General features: G+C 29.4%; 2 protein-coding genes across 5 annotated transcripts in view; one reads left to right on the top strand and one right to left on the bottom strand.

The window, feature by feature from the left end:
• The window catches only part of LOC117183132 (pseudouridine-metabolizing bifunctional protein C1861.05), a 442705-nt gene that overhangs the window by 266055 nt on the left and 160660 nt on the right, over nucleotides 1-15990 (top strand). For all 4 annotated transcript variants that reach the window (XM_033376331.1, XM_033376330.1, XM_033376332.1 and 1 more), the window contains one exon: nucleotides 6695-6894. In XM_033376331.1, the coding sequence (XP_033232222.1) occupies nucleotides 6695-6894 (200 nt within the window). The remainder of the gene's footprint in view (nucleotides 1-6694; nucleotides 6895-15990) is intronic.
• On the bottom strand, nucleotides 7909-14349 carry LOC117183135. The gene is made up of 4 exons (XM_033376335.1): nucleotides 14132-14349; nucleotides 13971-14037; nucleotides 13548-13885; nucleotides 7909-9362 (listed from the first exon to the last, which is right to left on the bottom strand). The coding sequence occupies exons 1-4, from the start codon at nucleotides 14166-14168 to the stop codon at nucleotides 9100-9102; spliced, it is 705 nt and encodes a 234-aa protein (XP_033232226.1). The 5' UTR covers nucleotides 14169-14349; the 3' UTR covers nucleotides 7909-9099.

Raw genomic sequence — 15990 nt, 5'->3', positions numbered from 1 at the left:
CATTTACCAAAAAAGTTCTATGGTTCACAAAAAAATTTTGTTCAATGGAAAAAAGAGGTTGGTAATGTAGGAATCCCACTGTGTCGCATGCCCTTAAGGCAATTTTTTTATTTTGCAATTTTTTTATTGCTAGGAAAAAATCTAATAAACAAAATATATCAATTTTCAACCCAAAAGTTTACTTTTTAACATAATGAATTAATTTTCTATCAAATAATTGGTGTTTTAACTAATACAATGTAAAGTATAAAGTTTCAACCAAAAATGGAATAGTTCAATTTCCACATAAAAGCGATTAATTTTTAATCAATTCTAGAATACTTACATTTTCAGATAAAGAAAAATAATTTTTAAAAGAAAAAATGAATTTTCAACAAAGTTGTTAAAATGTAAATCAATAAGATGAATTTTTGACCAAGAAAATTAATCATCTACAAAAAAAGAAAAATTTTAAACAACATACATGAATTTTCAATGAAATTATTTCATTTTGAAGTCAAAAAGATGAATTATCTACAAAAAGTTGAATTTTTTAAGCGAAAAATATGAGTTTTCAATCAAAGAGTTAAACTTTCAACCAAATAGTTAAATTTTCAACCATAATTATAAAACGTTGTTAAAAAAAGCGTATTTTTCTGCAAAGTAGTTCAACTCTTAGTGAAATAATTGACTTTTAAACCCAAGAAGATGTACAGTTGATATTTCAAAAAAACAACTGCATTTTCGACCAAAAATGATACATTTTCAACCAAAAACATTAAATTTCTACCAAACAAGGTCAATTTCCAACAAAATACATGAACTTTCAACGAAATTATTTAATTTCAAAGTCAAAAAGAGTATTTTCTACAAAAAAGCTAAATTTTTAACCCAAAAATATGATTTTCCAACCAAAATTTTAGTTTTCGACCAAATAGTTTAACTTTCTATCAAATTGTTGACTTTGAACGCCTAAAATATGCATTTTTGACAAAACAGTAAAAATTTTAACAAAAAAGTTAATTTGAAGGCAAATAGTTAAATTTTCAACTATAATTATGAATCCTTAATAAGAAAAAATTAATGTTGTGAATATTTGAATTTTAATAACTGATAAAATGATAACGTGAATTATCAAAAAATTGTCCAAGTTTTTCTTTGGTGTGTGATATTGTTTAAACTAAAAACAGAGGTAAATATTTGTATTATAAATCTATCCGTGTCACCTATCTATAAATATGTATATCAATAATTTAAAAGAAAGCACTTCAAAAATATATGTGGATAATTTCTTCACAACTTGCCTTGTCGTTTTCTTAAACAGACGTAGTAATTATTTAGTTTGTAAAATATAAGGAAAAATCTTTATTAAAATATATAATTTTTTGGGAATTCGTTAAGTTTTAAAAATTTGTATCATGTAACTATTATTACTGTGAAATTAGAATTTAAAAAATGTTAATTACACCTGTTAGGAAAAAAGAAATAAAACTTCGAAATGTGTTTTACGAATTTCGCGGGAAAAAAAGTTTTGGCAATGTTGTGAGTACATAAATTTTTACATGTATTGTCAAAAAATTATCCAAGTAGAGTAGAGACCCGGCAATTGATCCATTGATATACTACAAACGTGTAAAACTTAAATTACTAAATAGGAAGGAAGGTTATGTAAGGAAAGAAAAACAACAATTTTGAGCCGTATATATAAATAAATATATTGGTTCGATTTGGTCGAAAACTTAATTATTTTGTTGTAAATGTGACTATTTTGTAAAAAAAGCCAATTTTCAATCAAAAGTTCCACTAATTTGTTAAAATCTATTTATTTTTTGACTTAATAACTATTCTGATGAAAATATGTTTTATGTGTTGTAAAAATACATGTTTGAAACTGACAATTAATCTATACCATTTTTGGTTAAAAAAATCATGTATTTTGTTAAAAATTCGTCTTTCTATGTATAAATTAAATTTTTTATTGAAAATTTATACGTTTTGATTAAAAATTAAAATTTTATGTTGAAATGTCAACTGTAAATATTTTTTGGCTGCAACGTCGTTTTGTTGTAAATGCAACTATATTGTTAAAAATTAAAATCATAATTTTTGGGTGGAAAATTCGATTATTCACTTAAAATTGAACTGATTGGTAAAAAAATTAATTTTTTCTTATTAAGGATTCATAATTATTGTTGAAAATTTAACTATTTGCCTTCAAATTAACTTTTTTGTTAAAAATTGTACTGTTTTGTAAAAAATGCATATCTTGGGCGTTAAAAGTCAACAATTTGATAGAAAGTTAAACTATTTGGTCGAAAACTAAAATTTTGGTTGGAAAATCATATTTTGGGGTTAAAAATTCAGCTTTTTTGTAGATAATACTCTGCTTGACTTTGAAATTAAATAATTTCGTTGAAAGTTCACGTATTTTGTGGGAAATTGACCTTGTTTGGTAGAAATTTAATATTTTTGGTTGAAAATGTATCATTTTTGGTCAAAAATGCAATTGTTTGGTTGAAATATCAACTGTACATCTTCTTGGGTTTAAAAGACGATTATTTCACTAAGAGTTGAACTACTTTGCAAAAAAACATACGCTTTTTTTAACAACGTTTTACATTTATGGTTGAAAATTTAACTATTTGGTTGAAAGTTAACTTTTTGATTGAAAACTCATATGTTTCGCTGGAAAAATTCAACTTTTTGTAGATAATTCATCTTTTTGACTTCAAAATGAAAAAATTTCGTTGAAAATTCATGTATTTTGTTACAATTTTTCCATTTTTGTAGATGATTAATTTTCTTGGTCAAAAATTCATCTTATTGATTTACATTTTAACAACTTTGTTGAAAATTCATTTTTTCTTTAAAAAATTATTTTTCTTCATCTGAAAATGTAAGTATTCTAGAATTGATTAAAAATTAATCGCTTTTATGTGGAAATTGAACTATTCCATAGGTTAAAAATAAAATTTTGTTAGACTGAAATAATATTTGGAGTCATCATTGAAAATAATTTTAAAAGCTAATATCTATTAATTCCTTAATTTTCAACGGATTTAGAATCATCTTGTAAAATCAATTATTTTTCCATTTTTAATACCTTAAATTCAATTTAAAAAATTCATTTAAAAATTCTTTCAATTAAAAAAAAATCATAATCGAAAATAAATTAATTAATTTTCTAACAAATAATTCGTGTTTTAACTAATACAATGTACAGGATAAAATTTCAACCAAAAATAGAATAGTTCAAATTCCAGATAAAAATTGTGATAAAAAATTGAATTGAACAAGAAAAAAACGAATTTTCAACAAAATTGTTAAATTTTCAAGGGAAAATGTGAACTTTCGACCAAGAAAATTATAGCTCTACAAAACAGACCAATTTTAAACAAAATACATTAATTTTCAACGAAATTATTTAATTTTAAAGTCAAAAAGACGAATTATCTACAAAAAATTGAATTTTTTAAGCGAAAAATATTAGTTTTCAATCAGAGTTGAACTTTGAACAAAATAGTTTAATTTGTTAAATTTTCAGTTTCAAAAATTCATTTTCAACCAAAGATATGAACTTTCAAGGGAAAAAAATACATTTTAAATAAGTAGTTTAACTTTTGATAGAAATAAGGACTTTTTTTAACAAAGTAGTTACACTTTCAACAAACTAATTTATTTTTCAACCAAATAATGGAGTTTTTATCCAAACGAGATGAATTCCAAAATCGCTAATTTCTTCAATTTCTTTCAAATGCGGATCAAGATATAAATAAGACTATTATAATGCAACAGAATTATAATATTATCATTAATAATATGTATATGTGTGTGTGTGTGTAGATATTTATATCATTTATATTTTATACTTGAAATAACGTAACCTCAAAATATACGCATATCAAGAGGCGCGCGAAGTATTCAAATCATGAGAATCGCCAGCATCAAAATCTGGAAATATTAAAATCCCAATCTCTTGATTTTATTTTAAAGCAGTTAGCAGATAGAGATATAAATAGAACCGCCGAAGTGTTCCGATCAGCAATCGTGCACCTTCGAGTTTTCAAATTCAGAAGAGGAGAAATGGGTTGCTCGCGCAACCCTGTCATGCACTGCGTCGCCTACTATATTTCACACGGACAAGACCTGTGTTAGCATTGGAGTGAACGTCGTTTCAAATCTGGGATCACTGCGAAGGGGACCTGCGTACTGCGATTTGCTATCTCCTTTTCTCCCGCAGATTGAATAATGTGATAGTATAATATTAGGTAATATGTGTGTGGTTGTCAAGCACTGGGACTCACTCGCACACTTCTCGCGGGAGAAAAGGAGATAGCAAATCACAGTGCGCATGTCTCCTTCCTTGTGAGCATTGGGTTTAAACGCAATAAATGTACAGGTACCGCAGTCAGAACGTATGTACGAAGATGGGTTTCCTTATTATTACTCCGTGGTCCCCGCACACTTTTTTTTGTTTTTTTTTTCAAACAAATTTTGATATTGCTAACAGCGTGTGTATATTTCGAGGTTATGTGTGTTACAATTCTCCCGAGCGTTACTTCCAAACCACACAATATTTTTGGCTAAAAACTAAAAAAATAATGTACATGCATCCCTGCCGATAAAAAAGCACTGAAAACCCACTGGCAAACGGCACTGGGCCGCCAGTGCGTTTTTCAGTGGCTGTTTGTGCCGATTTTCAGCATCTAAAACGCACTGAGAAGTAAAGGAATGGTCATATAAGTTTCCTATTGTATTCCTCACGTACCGCTCGGGCAGAGTTATTTACAGTACCTGGCCGCAACCGGGCGATTTCATCGCAGTGTACCTGCTCGTCTTACCCTCTCCACTCGACTTCTCCTCACGTCCCTGACTGAGCGAGATTGCTGTGCCGGGCTTTGCCGGCGGGGGAGGGGGGCTTTGTCCTAATGAGGCATAAATTGCCATACATAAAAATATTATAATTTTGCAATCAGCAAATTAAAAATATTACATTCAGAATCTATGTTTTTTTGCGATTCCAACGATATGTAACTTGCAATTCAATTATTGACAAGTTATGGCAGGTATTAGTTTGTTTTGACCCTCACTAGATAGCATTATGGAATTTTCCGTAGAATAGTTGAAAATGCATCAGTTAATTTGGTAGAAAATTCGCCTGTTGACAATTTAATATTCATCCGGCGGAAGTAATGCTCTCATATTTTCCATATTATAATCTGCTATAATAAGTATATTCATTTTAATTATATTCCCTAGAAAGTGAAGTTTAATTCCCTTTTAATCAATTGCCCTTGTGTTTAATACACTAGTGTGGCCCTTATTTTTCAAAATCATTTTTTTTACCCTAGTTCTGTTCGATTGCCCAAGAATCGACCATCATTTTTAATATTATAAAATTATTGTGTATGTCTATATGTGTATGTGTATACTAAATAACTTATATTGTGCACTGTTTTTGCTAACGATTCGTCTTTCAGGTTTAAAAATTCAAGTACTTGGTTTCAAGTATAATATTCTTCTACGCAGTTGGGTAAAAATCCGTATATTCTATTAAATTGTCAAAAGGCGAATTTTCTACCAAATAAACTAATGCATTTTCAACTATTCTACGAAAAATTCCTTAATGCTATCTAGTCAGGGTCAAAACAAACTAATATCTGCCATAACTTAGTCTGATTTCAATATTTTAATTGCAAGTTACATACAATTGGAATCGCAAAAAACATATATTCCGAATATATTTTTAATTTTCTGATTGCAAAACTATAATATTTTTATGTATGGCATTTTATGCCTCATTAGGACAAAGGGGCCCCCGCTGGCAAAGCTCGGCACAGCAATCTCGCTCAGTCAGGGACGTGAGGAGAAGTTGAGTGGAGAGGGTAAGACGAGCAGGTACACCGCGATGAAATGGATACTGCCCCCACAACCAAACCGTCTCCCGTTGTAGAATTTTCTTCAAATTATTAACACTTTTGTTTAATTTATGAATTTTCTCATTACATATATTTATAATTATAACTTGTATACTAATATACTGCTTTGAAGTTGAATTAAAAAATGTTTTCTTTTTTGGCGTCTCATTCCATTTACGAGATACGTTATATTCACTCCAATTTTCAACGTCGAAAAGAAAAAGTTAGATATCTGACTTAAGTGAAACCCGCAGATTCTGAATTTCTAACCTTATCGTAGTTAATTTCAAAATTTTACAAATTAAAATTTTTTATTGTTAATCCCTTTCAGCTGGTCTGCTTAGTAGCCTAGTCACATTGGTATAGGCACACTGATTTTCAGTAACACTATAGTGCACACTACTAAAAAACCTTTTCAAAGACCTCACAGACTAGATTTATTGGGTGAAAATAGCCTTTTAAAAATTTAAATTGACACTTGAAGGGGAATCCAGGTATTGAAAACTAGCGGTACAAGTAGTGCTGAAGAAATAGCACTGAGTACGCACTGACCAGTGCGTTTTCTTTGCTTTTTCAGTGCGTTTTCATCGGCAGGATAAAATATTTTTATTAAGCACAATACATTTTTTTGTTATTATCCCTCAAAAAAGAATCCGGGGACGTCCGTTATGATATTTATAGCATCTCCGAATTCAGTTTAAAAAATTTTTATTTTTGTAGAAAAAAGCCGGGGGAACTGTACCCGATTGACCACACGACGAAGTATCACATGCCCTCATATTCCTTAAATTTTTTAGATATACCGCCATACTGGACAATAATGGCGAGTGCTGCTTCGGAATTGGGGAAATGGAAATATTTTCAGAGATTAGCAGTTCTTTGATAAAGAAACATCACTCCAAATTGCAAGAAGCGGATCTTATCGTCCTCGACGGTAATCCACCCATAGAAACTATGCGAACGGTTCTCGATATCGCAGAAAATTATAGAAAAACAGGTATGTACGATCAATTTAATAGAGAAATGCTAATGGGAACAGTTGGGAAAATTTAATAAAAACGGGATCATTCATCTGATGTTTACAACAAATAAAATATATTTTTTTCTTCAAGTACGTGTACAAAAAAAACGATGAGGATAGTTTTGTCTTTATAAATATCAAATTTAATAATATTATTAATTCCTTATTTAAATGTCACTTTATTCGACATTATATTCTCATAAATTATAATGCTCTTAACGCAGTATTATACATGATTATAGACACAAAAATTAATTTTTTCAAACCAGTAAAAAAATTAATTTGCAGAGTTTGTTACATCGTAATTCTCACTCTTAACAATCTAACAGATCTCAAGATCTTCAAATGGGAATTAAAATACTAGAAGGTATTTTATAAAATAACCCAGTGGTCAAAAAACCATAAACATCCCAAGAACGTCCTTGGGACGTTCCTAAGACATCCAATGTCAGTCCAATCAACATCTCTAAGACGTCTAATGTCCTAAGTATGTCCTAAATCAGTGGTCGGCACGCTCTTACCCTGGGCAGGGTAGCCTGCCCTGGCTGCCCTGTGACCTACTCTCAGGGCAGTACCTGCGAGCTTGGCCAGACCACCCCTTTCCTCAGGGGTCCTTTGTTAGAAAATGGGACAAAAAGGTGACATTAAGAAATTCGTAATTTTTCGATCAGTGACTTAAAAGTAATATATTTGGAATCTACGTATAGTTCCGATTCCAAATACATGTAATTTGTCTATAAAGGTTGAAAATTTGAGAAGTATTTAGTATTAAATTGACTGTCAATCTGATGTTTCTTGATTATAAACTCCTTCAAATTTTTAACTTTTGTAGGCAAGTAATATATCATTGGAATCGGAAAAATTCGTAGATGCTGATAAGGCTATTTTCAAACCCCTAGTTGAAAAATTAAATTTTTTTTAATTTCTGTACTTTCACATGCCTGTGGATAAAAGACCCTTGCTGGAGTAAGCTCACTTACACTAAGGTACATATATAGACCGAAAAGTAGTAGAAACAATTAAGTCGGGTGGAGCCTGACGATACCTGAAAACTAAGCAAAAAGTTTGCCGGCCACTGTCCTAAATACGTCTTAAAGACATAGGGCGTTCTCGGGACATATTTCGTGTTGACTTTAGACGTCTTATGAGCATCCCTAGGATGCCTAAAAGACATGTTCCATAAGACGTCTTAGGGATGTCTAGAAGAAGTCTCTAGGACATCCTTAATTTTTTTGTTCACTTGGAATTCTTATAACATGAGTTTATTGCTAATGCAGATCATATCAACTGTTGACGAAAAATTTCATCATCCATAAATGTGTTGAAGAAATCTGCAAGAATAGTAGTGTTATATGGATGAGATCTAAAAACATGCAATACTTTGTGAAGCACATTTTAATTCTGTATTGAAACTAAAAATTAATGCAAAATCGTGCTTCCGGTAAAGGACTGACGTTACATAACACTTTTTTCAGTAATTTCGAATTTTTGATGATTCCTAAATACCTAATACAGTTAAAAATAAGTGCACTTTACGTTAAACTAATACGACTGAAGAGTCTCGTACATTATTTTAATTATACAATGTTTAATTGACTTTAAAGTGTATTTAAACAATGTGATCCTCCGTGAGGAATGGAACCTAATGTGCGATAGCTTCAATTTTAAAGAAGGAGCGATTGAAAAGGCGGTCTAACCCAGGAAGTCCATGATAAAACCTCACTTTGTAGTTTGAAAATAATTTAGATTTTTCCGATATAGGAATAGTATTATTTATTATAACAGAGCAAATAAAAAACTTTAGATTGGTATAAAATCCTAAAAATCTATTTCTTCCGCATTAGTTCTCTTTCTTCGCGGACGGTCAAAATGTATAAATATTTTCACACGCGATAAAAAAATAATGTCCAACATAACAAGCAAGTTATCGAGACGAGTTTCAGATACAATTTCTTAATTTCTTAAACATGATATGCAACGAAACACTCATAAAAATTGGACGGAATATCATTGTACGTGCGTTTAATACTAAGTTATTCCTAATCTTCAAATTAGACATCATATGCAAGTATTTCATACATTCTCTTCAGATCTCAAATTATGAGTATATGGTAAAATAGTAACATATTTTTCGAAAAAATACGGCTGCTATTTACATGGTTGCAAAAATATGTTTATAAATTATATATATCCGCTACGGTGTAAGCCATGATGACTTTGGGGATTAGGTTGCATTTGCATGACTAAATTACGAGATTCCTTACGTACTTTGTAACCAGAGCGAGCATCCAGATATAAAAAGAAAGCACCTACTACATGGAAGAAGGAGCAAAAAACTGCCAGCGCATAAGACCAAGACAAGTGGTTATAATTCGGGTACATTATCCATTCTCGTTTCCAACAACTTGATCCGTATACTAATATGGCCAAGAACATCAGAACACCTGAAAATATTCGTAAAACGCTTGTTTTTTTAAAAGAAACTATAGTTTATTTTTAAAGAAAAATGTTACTTAATATGCACTTTTCTCCATCTCAGCTTCAAGAAGATCATCTTAGTAACCTCTTTAATTTAAAAATTTTTTTAAATGAAGGGTCTCAGTGCAGCATGTCAAATTTCCGATTTCGTTTGTTTGAATTCACTTAATATATGAATACAACTCTCAACTCAGCTCCGTTTTTTTTTTTTTTTTTTTAATAAAACAAACTTTTCTTTTAAATAAGGCTTTTCTCGGAAATGGTTATTTTTTAGCTGATTTTTCACGATTTATTAGAGCCCAATCTTACCTCAAAACCTGTTTATTTATTTATTTGCGAATCAAATGATAATTTAGAATAAATAATTGTCAAAGTACACCTTATATGGGGCAGAGTACGCCATGTGTTCCAACCTAAAATTATTATTATATATTTTTTTTGATGGGGTTGAAATTTGGCTCAATTATAGTTCTGGTGGATCTCCAAGCCTGAAGTTTTCACTTTTTCATGTTCAGGTTAATAACTTCTTTTAGTCCAGGCATTACGTCCGAAAAAGAGTGAAATTCCCGAAAAAATAGTGTTTACAATTTTTTTTGAGAAAACAAATTGTAAAGGGGTCCTATTTAATATATTAAAAATGCTAACACGAATACAAGGGGGAACCCGGTTTTTGTTTGAAACCATCTCTAAAAATCACGTTTGCGTGGACGGACGATTCCCATTGCATTTTAGAGCAAAATACCCAACAGGAGAATAAAAGAGAACAAAAGAACAATGTTCTAGCTATAATAAGTCATCAGTTATGACCCCTGAAATTTGACCATGTTTGCCTGTTTTTAGGGGCAAAAAAGTGAAGTTTAGTTTATCAAAATAAATCGTGTCAGATTTAGTTTGCGTTGATGATGTCAGAGGATGAAATAGAGTATACAAAAATCTGCATACATAGAAAAAAAGTTTTTTAGTCCTATTAGTTTGGGAATTGCAAGATTTTAAAAATTCCATTTTTTGGGACATTTTTGACCAAAAACGGAAAATTTTTTTTATCCTCGTTTCCAACAAGTCCCACGACAAAATTCCTAAAAAAAGTGGAGTCAATTTAGCATAAGTTAAAAAAAGGTAACGATATATGACCTTGGAAAGTGCACTATTCCTGCTTAGAGGCACCTGAGCGTACCGTAAAGTAGAACTACGGCCATATTTCGACAGTTTTGTCCCAAGTGAGTGTGTGCAATTCATTGTTTATAAGAATATATTGTCTGAATTACTTTTGAGTACTTTTTTTTAGTACTTTTGTTGCAAAAAAATGAGTGTAATTGATTTGAAATGTTTAATATGTTCTTTTCATTGATAAAAAAATACTTTTTAAATAATTTGTTGAGTATTTCTTTCTATTCAAAGTAATAAATTAAATTATTTATTTATAATTTTTTAAATTATTGAATTACATTTTATATGTAATAACTTTCAACTACCGTAGAAATCACTGCGAATTACAAGTGTACTGAAGGTAAGTATGAAATTATATGCAGAGAAAGTATTGGAAGAGTATTTCAAAATTCAAATATTCGCACGTGCTAACGGTCACTTCAAAAGCCCATTTCATTACCGTATGGAAATTTTAGATTTTCAAAAACTTGAACTCATGCTCCAGCATTTCATAGAAACCTGCCAAGTTTTTCAGAGATTAAAGAGGAGTGTCTACGAAATAAAACCATACTAATAACTTTTATTTCTAACCCACCCTCACCTCCCATGCAGTACCCCACATATGACCCAAAAATAACAAAATACATTTTTACGTAATATTGTAAATTTTGAGCGATTTTTGTCATCTCTTTCATACAAATAATTGATAATGAACAACTTGAATATTTCCCATAACTTTTTAACAATGTTTGATTGTTTAAGTCAATATAACTTATTTAAACAATTACTTATTCCCAAAAAATGTAAAAAATAATCGTATTTTCTGATTGAAATGTAATAGCTGGTCATTGTGAATGACCACAAAATACGATTTTAAATATATTTTGGAACAATAATTGTTTCAACAACTAAAAAATTGTTAATATATTTTTTCTATACATTATATATTCAGAAAAATAATTTTATGTATTCTATTTTATTTCATTTTTTGAAAGTTATAGAAAAAAACTGTCTAAGCAAATAAAAATTGTTCAAGCAAATAGAGATTCGAGATAAATTAGAAAAAATGTATCAAAATTTTGTAATTATTCAACAAAAAGTAGCATAGAATACCAATTTGAGAAAAAATTGGATATCTGTGACTCCATTTTTAGAAATTTTGTAAAAAAAAAAACAATAATTAATTTTTCAAATAGTTAAATAATGTTTTTTTTATTTACTACCCTTTTATTAATATGAAATTAATATTAAATTAATTAATTAAATATATTAATATGACCAAATATTACATTTCCCATGTTGATTCAATGTGATTTTGAAGTGCCCGGTGCACGTGTCAATATTTGAATGTTAAAAAATAAAAAATATGGATTTATTTCCTCCAGAAATGGACACTGGGGGGGGGGGGGGACTTGCCCTATAGTTCGAAGAACGTGTTTTGAACTACCTTGGCCAACACGCTTTGTGCATTTCTGATTTTAGAGTGTGTAGTTCTAAATTGAAAATTGTGTAGTAGAAAACTTCTTGTACAAAAAAAAAACAATCCGTGAAAAGCAGAATGCAAACAAGTACTAGATATCTAGACAATGACATGCACCTAGTGATTTTTCTTGAATTCGATGTCTTCGTTCCTTTTAGGTAAAAATGCAAATTTATCTGTTTTCACAGAAATTTAGTTAGAAATTTAGTTATAGATTGGATAGTGTTTATTTTTTGATGAAAATATATAAACAACTCAGACGAAAGAACACAAACATCATATCAACAACATCGATTTACAATAAAAAAATTTTAGTTATACTTATTTCGGGACATACATACGCGGTGAAACATTTTATATACGATACCAGGATGTGAAATTACTATTTTGAAAAATTCGTTTATATAAATTGTATTTTGAATATCATAAAAATAAATTAAACGTACATTAAAGATCTCTCAGTAAGTGTAATAGATGATTCACGATTCTTTAGAACAATTTTCTTCTCCTGTCGCTTTAAATATGATTTTGAAAAATCGTATGAACAAACACTAATTTTAATGGCCCGCATCTTTGACATTGTGACCTTCCACGTGTTTTATTTTTCATGCAAAAGATACAAATAAAAAACAAAAATGCAAGATTTGGAATTCTTTTTTTTTTAACACCTCTAAAGTATAATATATTTAATAAGAAGTATTGTAAAATGATAAATATATAATTTTTGCAGTAAAAAACATTGATTGGAGCATCCAATTTCAATTCACCAGAGGTCGTTTAAATTTAAAGAAATGGTTGTGCGTAACTATAATCCTTATTAACGTTTTCAGAAATTTGTTGGCACATCAATTTATTAGGTTACTTTTTCTCAAATTTCGAAATTTGATTTTTAAAGTGCAAAGCTGCAGAAAAATGTCAAATTCATGTGAATTATAAAATTGAGAAAAACTCAAATTCTACTATTTACAATGGAATTGAATGAAATCATACTTATTCAACAGCCTTGAAACTTTTATATAAGAATAATTATTAATATTGTATTAATTAATTAAAACTGACAAAATACGGTACATTTTTCACCAGATTTTTCATAATTGGAGCCTTTTTAATTTTTTAGCTGATATAATTTGAAATTCGTCACTTTGAAGATTTTTTTCATTTTCGTAGATGAATTCAATTTAATCGCTTTGAAAATTCCGCGTTGATTCTGAACATTTTTTAATAAAATAGCAATTTTAAAAAATGCTCAAAATATTTATATTTTGAAGTTTATTTAAATGAGGTTTCAACTAAGGTGAAATTGTTTTTTGTTGTGATTCAACTGCGAGAAATTTGAAATATTTGGCAAACTTCAACTGGATTTTGTCATTAAGCAAGTTTTTGTTTGAAAAATGAAACACTGCGGTTTTAAAAACGCATTTGTTGAAAAATGATAAAGAAATTACTTTAGCATTTATACAATTATATAATTTTTCTGAATAATCTCTCAAATCCAAGCTCCCTAAAATTGAAGCAAGTCACTTACCACAAATAATGTCGCATACGCATGCAGTGCCAGAGAGTAACCACTCGTATCGCAAAACAAATCTCAGAGGATATCGAATCATGACCATTCCTATTAACATTTGTCCAAAGAACGAGAGGAGTAAAGAAAGCGTCACGCACGTTTGTACTACCATGAGCCATGCAGGTACTAGCCATTCTCGGAGCACATAATATTCTTGAGAAAATATGTGATTGCATCCATCAAACACCTTATCAAATTGATAGTTGGGAAATCGGAAATTTTCGAAACAGAATTCCCATAATCCACTGTGTTTAAAATTACTAAACGAATCGTGATAAGATTCTATCCAGTATGGGCTGAAATCAAGTAATTTGTAATAAATTTCAACGTTGCGACAACAGAATTAAATGAACGTATTTTCTAAAAGGAAGACAAATTTACCTAGAAAAGGACATAACTAGTAGAAGTCCTGCTAAGAATGTAACTATTCCTCCAAAAACCACTGCATCTATAATTATATTTGACAAAAACATAATTGAAAACAAAAATTTAGGTTAACTTGAGAAGGAACTTAAGATATTTCTCAAATTCAAGAAACTTACTTGAAGCTCTGTGATATTCAATTTTTTCGGTCGACATTTTTGTAGTAAAAATGATGAACACTCGCTAAATTAATTAATGAAGACTTGTCCTTTTTATAATGAAAATCGTAGGGCGTTGCCACGCTTTGCGTTGGTGTTTGTCCCCTTCTTCCTTGCTGACGGGTGTGTGGCTAGTGCCTAGTGGCTACGCCACTGTAATCCATGTGTATCCCGTGAGAAACTGCAGAACTACTGTTGAAACCATGGACGTATGAATCATAATCAACTATCATGCCATGAATGCATAGAATGAATGGTATTTCATATCGTCCATAGTTGAAACGAAGTATGTAATATGTGCATATACGCTTCGAAAAGTTTGACCCAGTATACTTTATAGAAATATTAGTTTATTTTGTAGTAAATGCAGTTTATCAAAATAGAATAAATATCCAAAAATATTATAGCTATTTTAAAATTAGGGCTCTTTAACATTATTAATTTTTTTAACGCTTAAATATACATATCACATTTTCGCTATTCAATTACTTTAAATTGTAATTTTATTTAACAAAAAAAAATGGCTTTAACTCAGTATAATAATGTTTTAAACCAAAGCAAAGTTTCATTATCTGCAATATACTTTTTTTTTAATTTCTTTTGATTCTAAATTCTTTTTTTTACAAAAAATTATATTTCTTCCAAATGACGAACAGCTTTTTCACAGGCGCAGGATCCGAAGGATCAGATTGTATTTCGCTGAGATCAGTCCCATCTTTTAAAGTATATCATGTTCATCTGCAGATGAACGAATACAGAATTTTAACAAAAAATATGCATAAAAAAACATTTTTTCACCATTAGGTGGTCCACATAATAAGAATGACGGATTACTTTTTAAATTTCACCCCCATAAGTGAAAAATTTGATTTAGCGAGTATTTAGCGCTATTTTTTTTTTTGGTTCCTTGTACTAAAAATTATTTGTTGTCCATAAAATATCACATTTCACAGATAATTATATGTTTAGATCGATTTTTTAACAATTTATTATAGTTTATAGTAATTTTCTCTTAGAATAGAAGCAGAAAATTCGCGGTTCTGTCCCAGTTTTTTACCTTTAATTCAGAGTGAGTAAATGATTAAAGTTAACGAAAATAGTAGTTTAAACAATTTATTATTATTTATAACAATATTCTCTCAGAATAATGCAAGAAAATTGAATTTTTTTCTAAAATGTCAAGCTTTCCTATTTTTTTGAATAATAAACCAATAATAAATTAACATCAAAAAGGATCATTCTTTAATTAGTATTTCACTTTTTGAAATAAAGTTTTTACACTCTTTTTCTAATGTTTTCAAATTATTTATTCAAGCAAAAACGCCATCTTACATTTAAAAAAAAATAAATAAATGGTTGAAACAATTGGGATTGTTAATTCGAATTAATTATTATCTCATGCACACAGTGGAAATTTGGAGAAAAAAACTGAAAATTTCTACCTCTATTCTAAGAGAAAATCTCTATGAAATATAATAAATTATTTAAAAAGTGTATCTAAACATATTATTATCAGTAGAATGTAATATTTTATGTACTAGAAACCATTTTTGATAAAAGGAACCCGAAAAAAATGATTAGCCCCAAAAATTCGCCAACCCCAACTTTTGACTTACGGTGGTTTTTTGGAACCCTATAAAAATGACTTGTGTGTACGGAATTCAAAAAGCGATTTATCGTTTGTATTCTATATCAAATTATGAAGAGAAATATTGTGAATCAACTTGACACAACTAATATTGACGATTCTGAATAAAATTGGCAAAGGCGTCTTTTTTACATTCTCATCAGAGAAGCTATTAGATTTGTGTAAAATTTGA

Source organism: Belonocnema kinseyi, chromosome 2, assembly GCF_010883055.1.
Source record: "Belonocnema kinseyi isolate 2016_QV_RU_SX_M_011 chromosome 2, B_treatae_v1, whole genome shotgun sequence".
Lineage (NCBI taxonomy): Eukaryota > Metazoa > Arthropoda > Insecta > Hymenoptera > Cynipidae > Belonocnema > Belonocnema kinseyi.
This window is presented reverse-complemented; position numbering and strand designations above follow the sequence as displayed.

What these genes read in the sequence shown, in the direction of transcription:
- LOC117183135 (XM_033376335.1), bottom strand. Translation starts at nt 14,168, where the DNA reads ATGTCGACCGAAAAAATTGAATATCACAGAGCTTCAA. An exon ending in TGAATATCACAGAGCTTCAA is followed by an intron (nt 14,038 to 14,131) that starts GTAAGTTTCTTG and finishes ATATAATTATAG; the next exon opens with ATGCAGTGGTTTTTGGAGGA. An exon ending in CTAGTTATGTCCTTTTCTAG is followed by an intron (nt 13,886 to 13,970) that starts GTAAATTTGTCT and finishes ACTTGATTTCAG; the next exon opens with CCCATACTGGATAGAATCTT.